This window comes from Schistocerca americana, chromosome 1 (genome assembly GCF_021461395.2).
Source record: "Schistocerca americana isolate TAMUIC-IGC-003095 chromosome 1, iqSchAmer2.1, whole genome shotgun sequence".
NCBI lineage: Eukaryota > Metazoa > Arthropoda > Insecta > Orthoptera > Acrididae > Schistocerca > Schistocerca americana.
Genome location: NC_060119.1, coordinates 723669734 through 723686543, shown reverse-complemented (window position 1 = coordinate 723686543; position 16810 = coordinate 723669734). Strand labels below are relative to the sequence as shown.

Below are 16810 nucleotides of genomic sequence, written 5' to 3'. Positions count from 1 at the left end.
CACAATGGTTTAAGAAGGAGCTCTGTGGTAACACAGAGACAAGGCTCATATCTGATACCGTGACAAGAACGTCGAGGAATCTGATTTGTTAAGAGTTTCTCTCTTTCGAACGGTGTTGATAAAGAATAAATATGAAACGGGTATTGAACAGACGTAAACTCGTTCCCTCCGATTGTTACCACTCACTAGCAGTCTGTCTTTCTACGGTTTTCTGTTATTTACAAATAAATGTCTTTCGTTAATGACTTGTCTCTTAAGATATCAAACTTTTAGTTCATGTGACTGAATAAGTTACATTATTCTTCCATTACTTTATACTGCATCTTAAGCCTCTTATAAAAATGGATACACGTTATTCCATCGAAAAGGTTGAATCTAAGGGACTTGAATGCAATACATACTGGTATATGCAACATGAATTACTCTTTGATGTCAGGTTTCGTTAATGAAACGTAGTTATGCTAAGTTAGTTTGATGTTTTTCTTTGTCTTGCGAACAAAGAAAATTCCTACTGTGTAACCTATGAGCGTTATGAGAACTCTGCGATTGGTTTAACTCTTCATGTGTGGTTTGAGAGTAAAGTGTTGAAGGTAGCTCTACTATGTTTGTCTAACAACTGACGGAAATAAATGTTCAAACAGATGCCACTTGATGTATAAATTGAAGGGAAACCCTGTACAAACATTTTGCTGAGAATAGTTGTAGGTCGGACTAGATTTATATCACGATATAAAGCTTAAATGGCCAATAACGTCAGTGATCTTGATAAAGATGAATGTATATACTGCATAGCAACCAAGACGTAGCAACAGAGAAACCGATACACCACTACGAATAGTTACCAATGTGTACGAAAGTTTCAGCCATGGCATGGTCACTCAGAAATATTTTAGAGAAAGGCAGGTTTTGGGCTTAACTCCGTTGATGTTCAAGTTTCTGCAATAGGGCCATTACGCCACCCTAAGTTCTCAATTTTGTAAAAATGTAAAAGGAATCAGTTGTTGTATTATTATTTTTGCAACCCCTACTTTCTTACAAGTTGGAAAGCAACAAATAGATTCCTAAAGAATACTATCTACAAATAATTCAACTTGACAATGCCTGACACCTATGGATAGATCTGGCTACATATACGTTATGAACAAAATCCTTACCTAAATGTTTGACAAATGTCAAAATAATACTCAGGTCAAAAAATAATTAAGACAACATGTGTAGGTATTATTCGAAACATATATGCAGTGTATACACACAATGCAGTCTTAGGTTAATTGTTTCATTTAAATATCACTTACCCAACTTACGGTCTTGGTCAGCGCAACACTATGTTAAGAGAACCAATGCCTACACACGCTTAATAAAAAACTAATTTTATTCCCACGTTTAAAATGCCTGTAGCTGAACAATTGTTTTTATCGAAGACACTCAGAATTTCACACACAATGTATGTTTGTCATAAATATTTTGGTAGGAAAATCGTTACAAAGTATTTAGTCACTGTACTAGAAACAGCTTACTCCTTAATGAAACATAAAAAAATGGAATCCTAAAAATAGAGGGCATTAGCAAAGGCCCTTTTTATTTAAGGAAACAGTATGTTATTACATACGTACCGTATCTATGGTACTACTGGTATTTAAACATCTGTGGGCCAGCCATTTTATAATCATTCTTGTACATGTCAACAGATATTAATAAACTCTCTGTACAACAACGCTCAATCCACTTTTGGACGGTTCTGTTCACAGTTCTGTTCAGTATTTCCTTAGAAATGTTACACTTTTGCACACAAGTACTGTATAACAGATACAAAAAACATAATAATATTTTCTAATGTGAAAGATTTCTATTTTCATTGATTGATCACAAACTGAGCACCAAATGTTGTCACTGCGTTTTACGAATAATTGTATCGGGTTTTCTTCTGTACTGGTTCTGCATGCAACATCTGTCAAACGATTTCTAACAAAGAATAGAATTTATTGTTTAGAAAATTCTCGCAATCTTCGAGCTGACTGACGTAGCTTTTTGCTCACTTATATTACTATATATTAGTATTCTTACATTAAATATTTACATTGTCTTATGAGACTAATGTACAATAGAAATAAGATAATATAAAAAGTAACTGGAAGAATGGAAAAAATATTACACAATATATAAACGAATTCCTTTGGTCTTGTAATGTCAGCAGTGTGATTCAGAAGAGGAATGTCCCAGTATCTGCTGCTGAACGCGCTGCTCAATTTGCTGAAAATACAAACGTTCAGTTAGTGCAGTTCCCAGATGGTATGTGTTACTAATTTTTACTTTAGGTTAATGTCAAAATCAGAACGAAAAGCACTATAGCTATCTATTCTATTGAACTACGGGAACAAAGCATTCCATTTAAGAGCAAGGCATCGAATAGTAATAATAATTATTATTATTGAAATAATACAGTCTGTATTCCTGAAGATATAAGCTCCACGGGCGGAAGTAATTATTCATCAAAGCCTGAAAACTGGTAACTATTGCAATTTTTCTCCTGAAATACCCATTTCCTACAATTAATTTCCTAAGAGGAAGGACGTGAGTGCCAGGAAAATGCTAATTTTGTTGCCTCGGAATTTTTCGAGAAATGTTACTTCAAGGCGAATTTCAGATGATTCTACATAGTGAACATGCACATCGTATTGCGCTAAAGTGCTACTGGTACATTGCTTGTTGTGAAGGAAGATAAATTGTAGGGTGAAACTGAACAACTGTTCGTAAAGACAACAATGTGGATACTCGTTCTGTAAAGCTGGACGCTTGCCAAGCTCAGAAATTAATAAGAATATAGTCGGCCGCAAATAGGCGATGACAACAGAGACGCTAGTCCGTAAGAGATACGAACAGGCAGCACTCCATTCTTCGAAAAGTTTTCCTGTTTGCAGGGAACAGCTAATTGCACACAAAACGAGACAAATCGCGCATCGAGGGGACACAGTATTAAAGTGACTGCGAAAAGCTTCTCTCTTACAAGTACCACGAAATTGAAATCGTTGCTAAAGGGCAAACAGCTGTTACTGCAGGATTATTAGTAATTCAAATATCGGTCCTTAGCCGCCGGAAATATATTATTCACGCATAATTACTTAAGTTTGTCTCGATGGCTGCTTCGCTGATCAGGTTACGCATTAATCTTATCGAGAAAAATAATTTTCCGTGACAGGTGACAGTACTGTTCTAGATAGTCAGACAATACAGGTTATTGGCATAAAGATCTCAATCTTCTTCCCATGATTTTGTGAATGACCACGAGGAGATGATGATGATGATGATGATGCCGTAATCGTCCGATGTGGGTTTTGAAGCCGACGCCATCTTTGTGTTTTTCGGAAGGAATTGATTTTTTACGAATGCGATGATGATACATCCTTGCAGTGCTTGCGGCACCTCCCTCCCTCTCCTCCGATCATAATTAGGCTTACTTAAGACGTGGCGCAGTGGTTAAGACACTTGTCTATTATTCGGGAGGAGCGTGGTTTAGCACACCGTTTGGCTGTCCATATTTAAGTCTTCCATAAGTTTTGTTAAGTAATTAAGACGAATGACGGTTCCTTTTGAAACGATTTAAACTTGTTCCTCCGCATCCTCTCTTAACTGAATTGCGCACATCCCTAATAACAGCCGGCCGTTGTGGCCGAGCGGATGTAGGCGCTTCAGCTTGGAACCACGCGACTGCTACGGTCGCATGTTCGAATCCTGCCTCGGGCATGGATGTGTGTGATATTCTTAGGTTAGTTAGGTTTAATAGTTCTAAGTTCTAGGGGACTGATACCTCAGTTGTTAAGTCCCATAGTGCTCAGAGCCATTTGAACCTAATAACATTGTCACTGACAGAGTGTTAAAACTTCCCTGCAGTAAGTGCCGTAAGCACTTAAGGAGAAACTAGTTTAAGCCAACGGCCTCCAAGATGAATGCAGCCGACTGCCAGAACCTATCCCGAGGTCTGCGTGATTAGCACCTGACTTACACTGAACTCAAAGTGCCACTGGCGTGTACTTCGATGTTGATAATCGTTCTTCAGTCTGGAGCTAATGTTTCATCACAGTGAATGTAAACCTTTACTCCGTAAATAAATGTGCAGACACCATGTGCTTGTTTGTAACAGGGACGATAAATGGTTGAAAAGCAAACACACCCGAATGTCTTTTTTTGTATTGCTCAGGGCCTACAGAATAGTAGGTAACTCGTAAATAAGTTCTATGTATGCTACACTATGACGCTGCTACTTTTTGAAGTTTTACAATTAGGTGATAAGCTTATTTCGGCTGCCATTTTCAAGCGATCTGGAATTACAGTTTTTACATTACATATCTGACTGGTTTTGTAACAGCGTGTCGAGTACTTACTTCCATATCTCATCTTGACGCTGTAGCTGTCAAACATTTCTGCGTATTGTATTTGCAGTGCAAACAGTTCCTTTTTTGGTGTATATATATATATAATGTTATTCATCTATGAAGTTGTGTGGCGGTTATAGATTCTTTGTGTAGGTTTGTCGGAGTAGTCCTTGGTTATCATGTTATGTATTACCAGGTTCTACAATTTCGACGAAATTTTCAATATGACCCTTTTAGAAGTAATAGCAATATACACACGCACACGAAAATACCCAAACAAAATCGTAAAGAACAGCCTGAACTAAACATTTTATTGAAAATTTCGTCGACATTTTAGAACACGGTAACAAATAACACGATAAGCAAAAACAACTTACATACAGCACAGACTTATGTTAACTGACTGGCAACATCGTATGCAGTATCACTTGTGTCACTGAAGCCAGTCCTTTAGAAACGCAGTATGGCGGAGGGCGCAAGGACGTGTAAACAGCTGTTTATTTACTGATAGAACAGTCGTTAGAAATGAGAATAAACTGATAACTACGTTGCCTTTTGAGTTTTGACACAATGGTCGATACATGCCTGTATTTGACTGTATTTTTCATATAGCAGACGGAAGATACAAGGAAAGGAACTGGTCTCAATGCAAGCCTAACTAGAAACATCCTATGGGTTTTTGCTTTTGTAGTGTCTGTAAGCTCAAATGTTCAAATGTGTGCGCGAAATCTTACTAAGGTCATCAGTCCCTAAGCTTACACACTACTTAACCTAAAACACACACACCCATGCCCGAGGAAGGACTCGAACCTCCGCCGGGACCAGCCGCACAGTCCATGACTGCAGCGCCGCGCGTAAGACCGCTCGGCTAATCCCACGCGGCTGTCTGTAAGCCTAAATAATTACAGGACCGTTTTGTCTTATCTGAGATACTGACAGAGTTTAAACATTTTATATATTTTTTAAGGGTTTTAATAAACCTAGTATTAACAGACGTAGCTTAATGATGTGTTTTTAACCAATTTTGATCAACTTCGGCTTTTCTTTGAATAGAGTGCTCGTTATGCAAGTGTTCCATAAGTAGAACGCGCTATATGGCGTTAGTAACAAGTTCTTTATTTATTTGAGTGTTCTTACGAAAACTATAGTCTGCTTCAAACGCACGCACGCGCGCGCGCGCGCGCGCGCGCGCGCGCGTGTGCGTGTGCGTGTAGCTTTATCTTCTTCTCATAATACTGTTCTATAACGTGTGTGTTAAACTCAACTAGTAGGCAGGTATTTGCTTAACAGCAGAACTTTTTTATATTACCGACTAAAGTTTAGAACATCATTTCGTTTCAGAAAGCCATTGTAGTTCCATATACAATCTTCCTGACGCCGCCATCTCACCTCACCAAACGTCTGGCTTCAGTAGAAGATGCGTTTTTGCCAGTCTAGTAACGTATGTCTGTGACACAAACCTATACATAGACACTATAACCACCACACACTTCCATAGATGAATAAGATAAATACACTGATCAGCTAGAACATTATGACCAGGACCTACTATCGATATAAACCTGTCCAGGCGATAGCAGCGTCACCTGCCGAAGTATGATTGCTAGTCAGACATACGCACGGTGCATGCAGTATCAGGGAACATGCTGTCCGTGTGTAGAATGGGGACGGCGATGTATCTGAGTTTGACTGAAGACACACTGATGTGGCCCGGAAGCTCGGCACGATCCTTGCAGAAACTGCACGACTTTGTCGGGTGTTAGTGAAGTACTGTGGCGTCTTCAACAGATGGCGAGACCGAGGTGAAACCACGTCCAGACGTTGTGGGATTGGGCGGCCACCCTTCATTAAAGATATTGGACGTCAATGGCTAGGTTGAGTGGTAAAACAGGAGAGGCGGCGAATTGTGGCGTAACTAACATCAGACTTTAATGGTGGGCAGAGTACAAGTGTGTCTGAACACACAGCGCACCGAACACTCCTTACGATGGGTCTCCGCAGCCGACGACCCATGCATATGCCAATGTTAACACCCCTGCATTGGACTGAAATGGGCACATAACTGTCGACAGTGGATATTGGTGCAGTGGCACAGCACTGCATGGTCCGATGAATCCCTACTTTCTTCATCATGCCGACGGGAAGGCGAGAATCCGTCGTCTTCCAGGGGAACAGCTCCTTGACACCTGTACTGCGAGACGGAGACAAGCTGGCAGCGGCTCTATACGCTCTGATTTCACGTGGGCATCCATGGGCCCAGTGGAGATCGTGCAAGGCACTATGACGGCTAAGGAGTACCGTATACTGGTTGCATCCCACATACACCCCTTCAAGATGATCATGTTTCCCAACAGCAATGGCATTTTTCAACAAGATAATGCGCCATGTCACAAGGCCATGAGCGCGGTGGAGTGGTTCGAGGAACTCAGTGGTGAGTTCCAAATGACGTTCTTGCCCCCCAACTCGCCAGGTCTGAAGCCGATCGAGCCCATCTGGGATGTGATTGAATGTGGTGTCGGAGGTCATCGTCGCTCTCCCTGGAATTTACGGGAATCAGGTGATTTTATTTTATTTTATTTTATTTTTTTTGGTAGGGTTTAAGGGCGCTCAACTGCTGAGGTCATTAGCGCCCAGTCACTGGTGTTAGAGCACAAGGAACCTGCTAAAACTCAAGGGGATGGGGGGACATCAAAAGGACCTGACAAAGATGCAGATTAAATAAGTAAAAAGGTTAAATGTCTTTGGTCAAGCCAGTTAAAGTTATAAAACGCAGAAGACGAGCAGCTGCTCGAGCGTCATCAGCTAAAACATCCGGTAAGGTAGATGGCAGGGACAGGACAACACGAAATTGACTAAAACGGGGACACGACAATAAAACATGGCGCACCGTTAATGCCTGACCACAAGGGCACTGCGGGGCTGGGTCACCAGAGAGCAGGTAGCGGTGGCTAAACCTGGTCAGAAGGACCTCCTCGCGCCGAGATGGTCGGGAGGAAGTTGTCCAAGCAGTTGGGAGCGGTTTTACTGCCTGGAGCTTGTTTCCTTGGAGGGATGACCAAGCATCCCACCACAAGGACACAAGCCTCTTACATACATCCCCACAAACGTCAGATGACGGGACACAATGGGAGGCTGGCCGAGGCTGGAGGACTGCAGCCTTGGCTGCAGCATCCGCAGCCTCATTCCCAGGCACTCCTACATGTCCGGGGACCCACAGAAAGCTGACAGAACCGCCATTATCAGCGAAAGAATGGAGGGACTGCTGTATTCGTTGAATCAAGGGATGGACCGGATAGGGAGCCCCAAGGCTCTGAAGAGCACTGAGTGAGTCAGTGCAAAGTACATACGATGAATGGCGGTGGCGGCGGGCATACTGAATGGCCTGATGGAGAGCAAAAAGCTCGGCCGTAAAGCTGGAACATTGGTCAAGGAGCCGGTATTTAAAGGTGGTGGTCCCGACGACAAAGGCACAGCCGACACCATCGTCAGTTTTGGAGCCATCGGTGTAAATAAAGGTGTGACCAGCAAGTCGAGCACGAAGTTCGACAAACCGTGAGCAATACACTGCAGCCGGAGTACCCTCCTTCGGGAGTGAGCTGAGGTCGAGATAAAGACGAATAGGAGCCTGGAGCCAAGGTGGTGTCGGGCTCTCACCCTCTCTGAAGGTGGTAGGGAGGGCAAAATCCAATTGTCGAAGCAGGCGACGGAAGCGGACTCCGGGGGGCAGCAGGGCAGACACATACAACCCGTACTGACGGTCGAGAGAATCGGCGAAGAAGGACTTGTAAGAGGGGTGTTCGGGCATAGACAACAGCCGGCAGGCATACCGACACAGCAGTATGTCGCGCCGGTAGGTCAATGGTAACTCGGCAGCTTCAGCATAAAGACTCTCGACAGGACTAGTGTAGAAGGCTCCGGTGGCAAGACGTATCCCCCGATGGTGGATGGAGTTGAGCCGGCGTAAGAGGGATGGCCGAGCGGACGAGTAGACGAAGCTCCCATAATCCAGCTTCGATCGGACTATGGACCGATACAAGCGAAGCAGGACAGTGCGATCCGCTCCCCAAGATGAACCGCTAAGAACTCTGAGGACATTAAGGGAACGTGTACAACGGGCCGCCAAATAAGAGACATGTGGAGACCAACACAGTTTCCGGTCCAACGTGAGCCCTAGAAACTTAGTTGTGTCCACGAATGGGAGAACAACGGGACCGAGATGTAAGGATGGCGGAAGGAACGCTTTATATCGCCAAAAGTTGATACAAACCGTCTTCTCTTCAGAGAACCGGAAGCCATTTGCCACGCTCCATGAGTAGAGGCTGTCTAGACAACGCTGAAGGCAGCGCTCCAGGAGGCATGTTCTCTGGGCACTGCAGTAGATCGCGAAGTCATCGACAAAGAGAGAGCCTGAGACATTAGGTGGAATGCAATCCATAATTGGATTGATCGCGATGGCAAAAAGGGCTACGCTCAAGACGGAGCCCTGAGGCACTCCGTTCTCCTGGAGGAAGACGTCGGACAAGACGGAACCCACACGTACCCTAAACTTTCGATCCGTTAAAAAGGAATCAATAAAAAGGGGCAGACGACCGCGTAGGCCCCACTTGTGCATAGTGCGGAGGATACCTCCTCTCCAACAGGTATCATAAGCCTTCTCCAAGTCGAAGAACACGGCTACCGTTTGGCGCCTTCGCAAAAAGTTGTTCATGATGAATGTCGACAAGGTCACAAGGTGGTCAACAGCGGAGCGGCGGCGACGAAAGCCGCATTGGACATTAGTAAGTAGTCGTCGAGATTCAAGAATCCAAACTAACCGAGCATTAACCACGCGCTCCATCACCTTACAGACACAGCTTGTAAGAGAAATGGGGCGGTAACTAGAAGGAAGGTGTCTATCCTTCCCGGGTTTGGGTATAGGAACAACAACGGCGTCACGCCAACGCATGGGGACCTGACCTTCGGTCCAGACGCGATTGTAGGTACGAAGAAGGAAGCGTTTGCCCGCCGGAGAAAGGTGTGCCAGCATCTGAACGTGAATGGCATCTGGCCCCGGAGCAGAGGACCGGGACAGTGCAAGCGCACGTTCGAGTTCCCGCATAGTAAAGGGGGCATTGTAAGTTTCCAGATTCAGCGAGTGGAAGGAAGGTCGCCAAGCCTCGTCTGCCTCTTTCCTGGGAAGGAAGGCAGGATGGTAATGGGCGGAGCTTGAAACCTCCGCGAAAAAGCGGCCAAAGGCGTTGGAGACAGCCACAGGATCAACAAGGACCTCATTACCTGAGGTCAGGCCAGGTACTGAGGAGTGGGCCTTAATGCCCGACAGCCGGCGCAGGCTACCCCAAACAACGGAAGAGGGAGTAAAACTGGTAAAGGAGCTCGTGAAAGAGGCCCAGCAAGCTTTTTTGCTGTCTTTGATGACTCTACGGCATTGCGCTCGGAGTCGTTTGTATTCAATACAATTCGCCAACGTAGGATGGCGGCGAAAGGTGCGTAAAGCACGTCGTCGAGCACGGATAGCGTCCCTACAAGCCTCGTTCCACCAGGGGACGGAAACGCGACGTGAAGAAGAAGTAGTACGAGGTATGGAACGTTCGGCAGCATGGATAATAACAGCCGTGAGGTATTCGACCTGACTGTCACAACTGGGAAAATCGAGGTCCGGAAAGGTCGCCAGGGAGGAGTAAAGTCCCCAGTCAGCATTCAGTATGTTCCAGCGCGAAGGACGTGGGGATGGGGTGTGGTGCAGGAGACGAACGACACAGGGGAAGTGGTCGCTCGAATAGGTGTCAGAAAGGACATACCACTCGAACCGACGGGCAAGAGTGGTAGAACAGATCGAGAGGTCTAAGTGGGAGTAGGTATGAGTAGAGTCCGAGAGGAAAGTCGGGGCGCCGGTATTGAGGCAGACAAGATTGAGATGGTTGAAGACATCCGCCAAGAGTGAGCCTCTTTGACAGGATGCAGGAGAGCCCCAAAGGGGATGATGGGCATTGAAGTCGCCAAACAATAAGAACAGCGGGGGAAGCTGATCGATCAGGTGCATCATGTCAGCCCGACTAACAGCAGATGACGGTGGAGTGTAGACGGTACAAACTGAAAAAGTAAAAGCAGAAAGAGTAATGCGGATAGCTATTGCTTGGAGTGGGGTGGTCAATGGGATGGGATGGTAATAGACATCGTCCCGAACGAGCAACATGACCCCACCATGAGCTGGGATACCGTCCACAGGGGTGAGGTCATACCGCTCCGAGGTATAGCGGGAAAAGGCAATACGGTCAGTCGGGCGCAACTTGGTTTCCTGGAGACCTAGGACGAGCGGACAGTGCAGGCGGAGGAGCAGTTGTAATTCCTCCCGATTAGATCGAATACCTCTTATGTTCCAATGAAACAACGCCATTGCTAGTCAAAAAGTTGGGGGAACGAGACGGGGAAGAGCTGGTCACCTCGATGGCCGCGGAGGGCCAGGTTGCGAGGCAACAACGCTACAACTGACGGCAGGCGGATCCTGTTCCATCGACTCGTCGCCAGCTGCGGCCGCTGTCCCTGATTGTGTAGGAGGGGCCGCATCATTTGCCGACAAAAGGCCGGCGGAACGCCTGGCAGCAGAGCGTCCCGGCGAAACTGAGGACGGCCGGGAGCAGCGACTCACGGATGAAGCGTCAGATGAAACGCGCCGGGGTGGAGAGGGGGATAGAGACTTTTTCTAGGAGGCCTTCTTGGAAGGCCGAGGAGGCACAGGGATGGTGGGCTGGACCCGAAGAAGGTCCTCACGCGCGGGGTCCGTTTTGGAACGCCGGACCTCGGAAGCTGGGGTCCGGAACGTTTCCCCGATGGACGCCTGAGAAGAGGATCGCTTCTCAGGTGGCGTGGGGAGAGGAGGAGGAGGAAGGGTGGCCCCTGGGGCAGGGGGGGTGGGGGCCGCGGGGGAGGAGGATTTGGAAGGGAGGGATTTGGGAGGCGGAGGCAGAGCCGACTGATGGGCAGAGGAGGCAGAGGGGGGACAGGATAGAGGTGAGGATACAGCGGAAGGAGTGGACACAACTGAGGCAAACGAAGTGGCCAGTGACACGGGATGAAGGCGGTCATACTTCTTCCTGGCCTCAGAATAAGTGAGCCGATCCAAAGTTTTGATTTCTTGTATCTTTTTCTCCTTCTGATAGGCGGGGCAGTCTGGGGATCTAGGCGAGTGGACGCCAGGACAATTAGGGCACCGAGGTGGTGGGGTGCAAGTATGTTCCTCACGAAGAGGACGTCCACAGTCGCCACAAAGGGGCTCAGCCTCACACCGGGACGACATGTGCCCAAAGCGCAAACACCTAAAACAGCGCATAGGAGGCGGGACGTAAGGTCGCACGTCGCACCGGTAGCACATCACCTTTACCTTCTCCGGGAGAACGTCCCCCTCGAAGGCGAGGATAAAGGCCCCGGTGTCGATGCGACGGTCTTTGGGGCCGCGCTGGACTCGCCGGACGAAATGCACGCCGCGGCGCTCCAGGTTGGCCCTGAGCTCCTCATCAGATTGTAGCAGGAGGTCACGATGAAAAATAACCCCCTGCGTCCTATTTAGTGCCAGATGTGGGACAATGGATACTGGGATGTCCCCTAGGCGGTCGCACGCCTGGAGTGCCGCCGACTGTGTGGCAGAGGTGGTCTTGATAAGAACGGACCCTGATCGCATCTTGCTGAGAGCCTCGATTTCCCCGAAGACGTCCTCAATGTGCTGAACAAAGAACATGGGCTTGGAGGTGGCGAACGTCCCCCCATCTGTTCGAGAACAGACCAAATAGCGGGGGAAGTACTTCGCCCCAAGCCGGCGGGCCTGTCCCTCCTCCCATGGAGTGGCCAAGGGGGAAAGGGCAGGAGAACCAGAACTAGAAACGGTACCTTTTCTTTTGGAAGACTCGGCCGCAGAGCGACCTGATACGTGTTGACGTTTCATGTGCGAAACGTCCGCCCCGATACCACCCACTCCGACCAGGGGCTCTCCCCACGGGCGCCACCCAGCCGCAGCAAGGGCCACCTGGCAGGATGACCATTGCCGGGAGTCCTGATGCCCCAAGGAGACGGGCATCTACTCCTTGGCCGACGTGGGGAGGGTGCAGCTCAGGTATCGGCAGTACGATCCCTGTGTTGTCAGGGGGCTACAACCTAGAGGGTACATGACGACCCCACCACAACGGGCTGGCTACCGTGCTGGATTTCTGGTGCCATGGAAAGTCCATCATGATCGCTGGTGCAGATGGAGATGCACTATGGGCGTAACTTGGACAACCCATCAGGCGTTTAGGCCCAATTTGAGGAATAATGGGTATGGTGACAACGCTGGTGCAATGCTGAGTGCCAAGGTCTTAGTGCACTTAGGACCAGTGGTACACCATGTAAGGTGTCCTTCCCCAAAAGGCTCGTACTTCTGTAGAATTTTGAAAAATGGAGGTCAAACCCCAAGGGGGACCATCACATAGAAGGCCGAAACGGTTGAAACTCCTTTTAGTCGCCTCTTACGACAGGCAGGAATACCTCGGGCCTATTCTTACCCCGGACCCGCAGGGGGGGAAGTGATTTTATGGGCAGATGTTGTGCTAACTCCCTCTAATGACTACAAAGGCCTGATTGCTTCCCTGCCACGATGCGTCACCGCTTTTATCCGTGCCAAAGGTGGACATAATGTTCTCGTCGATCAGTGTACGTAACCATACAACATCGTTGACCTGTGTCAAGTAAAGCTGTCAAATTTATAGAAAACGAAAATTACAACACACATACACACACACACACACACACACACACACACACACACACACACACACACACACAAAACCAAACGGGAATATAATGTAAAAATTGCATATACTAAGATCGCTATATAACTGCATATAGCTTCAAAATAACAATGCAGCCGAAAGAAACTTATAGCTTAAGTGTACAACTATTGAGTAAAGCTTAAAAAATATAAGCGTCCTATTGTGATGTACATAAATTGACATACAAATGTGTATAGCCTTATTTGTCTTCAGGAAAACAGAACTGAATACATAGTTGAAAATTAAGAAAAACATTCGGCGCTTTAGTTTTCTCTTACATTGGTCTCCTGGAAATGAGCGATGACATTAGTAGAGGAAACCCTTTTAAATTTTTTTTCATCTCACAGATATCTCTTATCCGTCAGAAGACCTTCGGTATTAAGGAACTGTACTACATACTTACTGTTGTCCGATTAGTATCAGAAGAGGATAATTAGTATCCATTTGGAGAAAGAGAATTTAATCAGAGACTGCAGTTGATACGAGTATGTTACCACTCCAGCAGGCAATATTAGTGGAACATTAGTATCAGTAGAACAATGCAGCAGAAAGGACAGACCTTCACCATCGAGCCCATGATTAGTATGTAAGAATCGGTATTGTCTGGTTAGTGTTGAGTATTTGTTTTCTTACCCTCTGTATGGATTTGTTTCTGGCGTGTCTAGCAAGCAGCTCAAGCTCTGTAAGGTACGCAAGGCTTTCGGACTTAAAGATTGCACCTTCCAGTTCTGGAGTTAGCATTGGTGGGCTGGTCTTCTTCCGTAGCAGAGACTTCACGTTCCATTTTGACGTGCTGGCCCTCAGAGTCGACGCAGGGCTCGCGCTCGATTCCAGCTTAAACTCCGGAATAGAGCTACTGCCATTGGGAACGCTGGAAGCCCTTACAGGTGGCTTATCTTTGCCATCCCTCAGTACGACGTTCTCTCTGCTCCCCGCGCTCACCGGTGACAACCTGGAGGGCGCCTCTGTCTTACCGGCGACACTGTCGCCGACCGAGCACTTGCGCGGCTCGGGAGCCTCCTTCACCTCTATCTTAGGTGGGGGCGGAGGTGTCCTTTTCTTCTTCTCCGGCGCGGGCGCCTCGGTAGTGCCCGCCGGAGAATACAGAGAGATAATGGCAGCTCCACTCGTGTTGCAGATGGCGTAGGATACCTGCTGCTCGGCCCCACCGACAAGGCTGCCAGAGCTACCAGTGACAGAGGGCGGTTTGGAACATGTGGGTGTGGGCTGTTTCGAATTGCCGTGAGACGGCGAGCTGTAACCGGAGGAGGACTGCGACCCACTTCCGGCGGAAGCGACTACTACGACCGAAGTTGCCTTACCCTGCGAGGAGTCTGCCGGCAGCTCTGGCGGCGACACGCACTCGCTCAACGTCTTTGTGCTACCGCTGCCGCTGGCGTCACTGTCCCGCCACTTCACTCTCACCACGGGCGCGCTTCCCCCCGGCAACGCCAGCTCGGCCCCGTTAATCGACCTGCACGTCTCAGACGGCGTCTCTATCGTGTTCGGCGACTCGAGGTCCTGTATCAGCTGCAGCGCCGCCTCCAGCTCCTTGGAGAACTCCGTGTCGCTGCCCTTGGGCTCGGTCCGCTGCGAGTTGTCCAGCGACGAGCCCTGCAGGCTGTTGCTGCCCTTCGACTCTGTCTGAGTGGGCTCAGAGCAGTCCTCGACCGCGACGCTGTCGCAGGTGCTCTGCGGCGACACGGGCTGCTGCTGGTGCAGCCTCTCCTTCTTCGAGCGGATGGCCTGCTGCAGCTCGACCATGAGCGAGGCGTACTGCACCTTCTCGGGCACGTGCAGCACCTCGACGGCGGCGGCCTTGCTGAAGGTGTCGCTGCGCGGCCGCAGCGAGTGCGAAGACTTGGCGTGGTCGAGCGTGCCGCGCGCGTCGCACTCGAGCGACTGGCGGCTCTGCTCCGCGTTGAGGCTGATGGCCGTGTTGAGCCGCGACCGGTACAGCGTCGGCTCAGTCAGCCTCTCCAGGCACTCGTAGATGGGCGGGTTGAAGCTCGAGTCCTGCGACGAGCTCTCGGACACGCCGGCCGGCGACGGCGTCCTCGAGAAGCTCTTCATGTAGTTGAGGCTGCGGCCGCCGTTGCTGTCGTCGCTGACGGGTTCCACGTGCACCGTCGGGTTCACCAGGAACATCTTCTGGTCCAGGTTCTGCTCGTCGCAGATGATGTCGATCTTTGGAGTAGAGTGCTTCCGAGAGCTGAACGTCTTAGTGTCGTACGGTACATTGTTATTTGGAAGCTTGAGGTACGGAGATTCGTTCTTCGACGACGAGGTAGTGTCGGTATCGAACACCCAGGATTGTGCGTATTGGCTGTATATATTCTGCGCCTGTTTGGCGACAGAGCTCGTTTTTTTCTGAAAAATGAAAACAAAAATTGCGTTAAAATGCTATCGTGCGCTGTTACACATTACATAGCGACATCTGAAGTTACCATTAAATAAATGTCTTACTCTCGGTATGATATACTCGATGTCCGACACCTGTTCGTGCACATTTTTTGGCTTCTGTCTCCTCTGCATGGAGCAATAAGTGAACTGCGTGTCAAAAAACGATGTAATAACTGCCAGCGCTGAACTAATACTTGTAGTTATGCGAGCTGTTGAAAAAGAAAAGGGAATTCACATCATATTTATTCAACAACATAAATGAGGCTTGCTGACAGATTAAAACTGTGATGGAATGGGACTCGAGCCTGCTCCATTGCTTTCTTCGAGTATTGTAACAAGAGTATAATAATGATGATAATAACAAAATAGTCAAATGTTTAGGTTCTAGTCCCATTCTTTACAAGTGTTTTAATCTGTGAGAAAGATACAATGCAGCGTGCAATCCTCTGCAAATTGTATGACTCATTCTTGGAAGAATATAACAAAATACTGATCAACTCGGCACTTACATTTAAGTTATCAAAACTAGAAAGCAAAAGTTTCTATTATAGAAATGACTTAAGTTTACGAAGTTTCTTGCACTTTACGTAGTTTATATTCATCATTCGTTCTGTATCGAGTTTTCAGCTTCAACACTTGCACAGTGGAGAATATTTATACAAGATAGTTGTTTGAGACCATGACAATATAAAGGAGCCGTACAAATATCTACACACACCTAAAATTACTGCAGTGTTTGGACTAACTTTCCGTTAGAAGACTGCTTCACGTTTCACAGAGGATATGGGCGCAAATTGAGATGCAGTTAGTAGTTTCCTTTGTCTTCTAAATAGAAAGCCAGATAAATTTCTCTCGCGTATTTATGTCCATGAACTAAATTAGAAATTGTGTTACACGTGGCAAACCAGCCGCAAGTTCTCAGAAGAACGAATGCTAAAAACAAAAATGTGATCACTGAAATCCCAGAAAATAAATGCAGTGATGTACATGGGATGGAGAGAGGAATATAGGGCACAGATGGCGGAGCTTAGAAATCTTATCAGCATGCTCTTCAAGAAATTTATTTGCATTATAGGCGACGATCAGCTGTATAATGGAATGACAATGAAAATTTGTGCCGGACCGGAACTCGAACGCGGATTTCCCGCTTATCGCAAACGGTCGCCTTACCATTTGGGTATCCGAGCACGACTCACGGCCAGACAGAAACTTCCATCTTTCGTCAACCATGTGTCTGTA

General features: G+C 47.5%; 1 protein-coding gene across 3 annotated transcripts in view; it reads right to left on the bottom strand.

Annotated features, from left to right (window-relative positions):
• Positions 1-1354: 1354 nt before the first annotated feature.
• The window catches only part of LOC124610325, a 484674-nt gene continuing 469218 nt past the window's right edge, over positions 1355-16810 (bottom strand). For all 3 annotated transcript variants that reach the window (XM_047140149.1, XM_047140150.1, XM_047140151.1), the window contains 3 exons: positions 15635-15780; positions 13802-15538; positions 1355-2250 (listed from right to left, as the gene is read on the bottom strand). In XM_047140149.1, coding sequence (XP_046996105.1) covers positions 2188-2250; positions 13802-15538; positions 15635-15780 — 1946 coding nt within the window. In that variant the 3' untranslated portion in view covers positions 1355-2187. The remainder of the gene's footprint in view (positions 2251-13801; positions 15539-15634; positions 15781-16810) is intronic.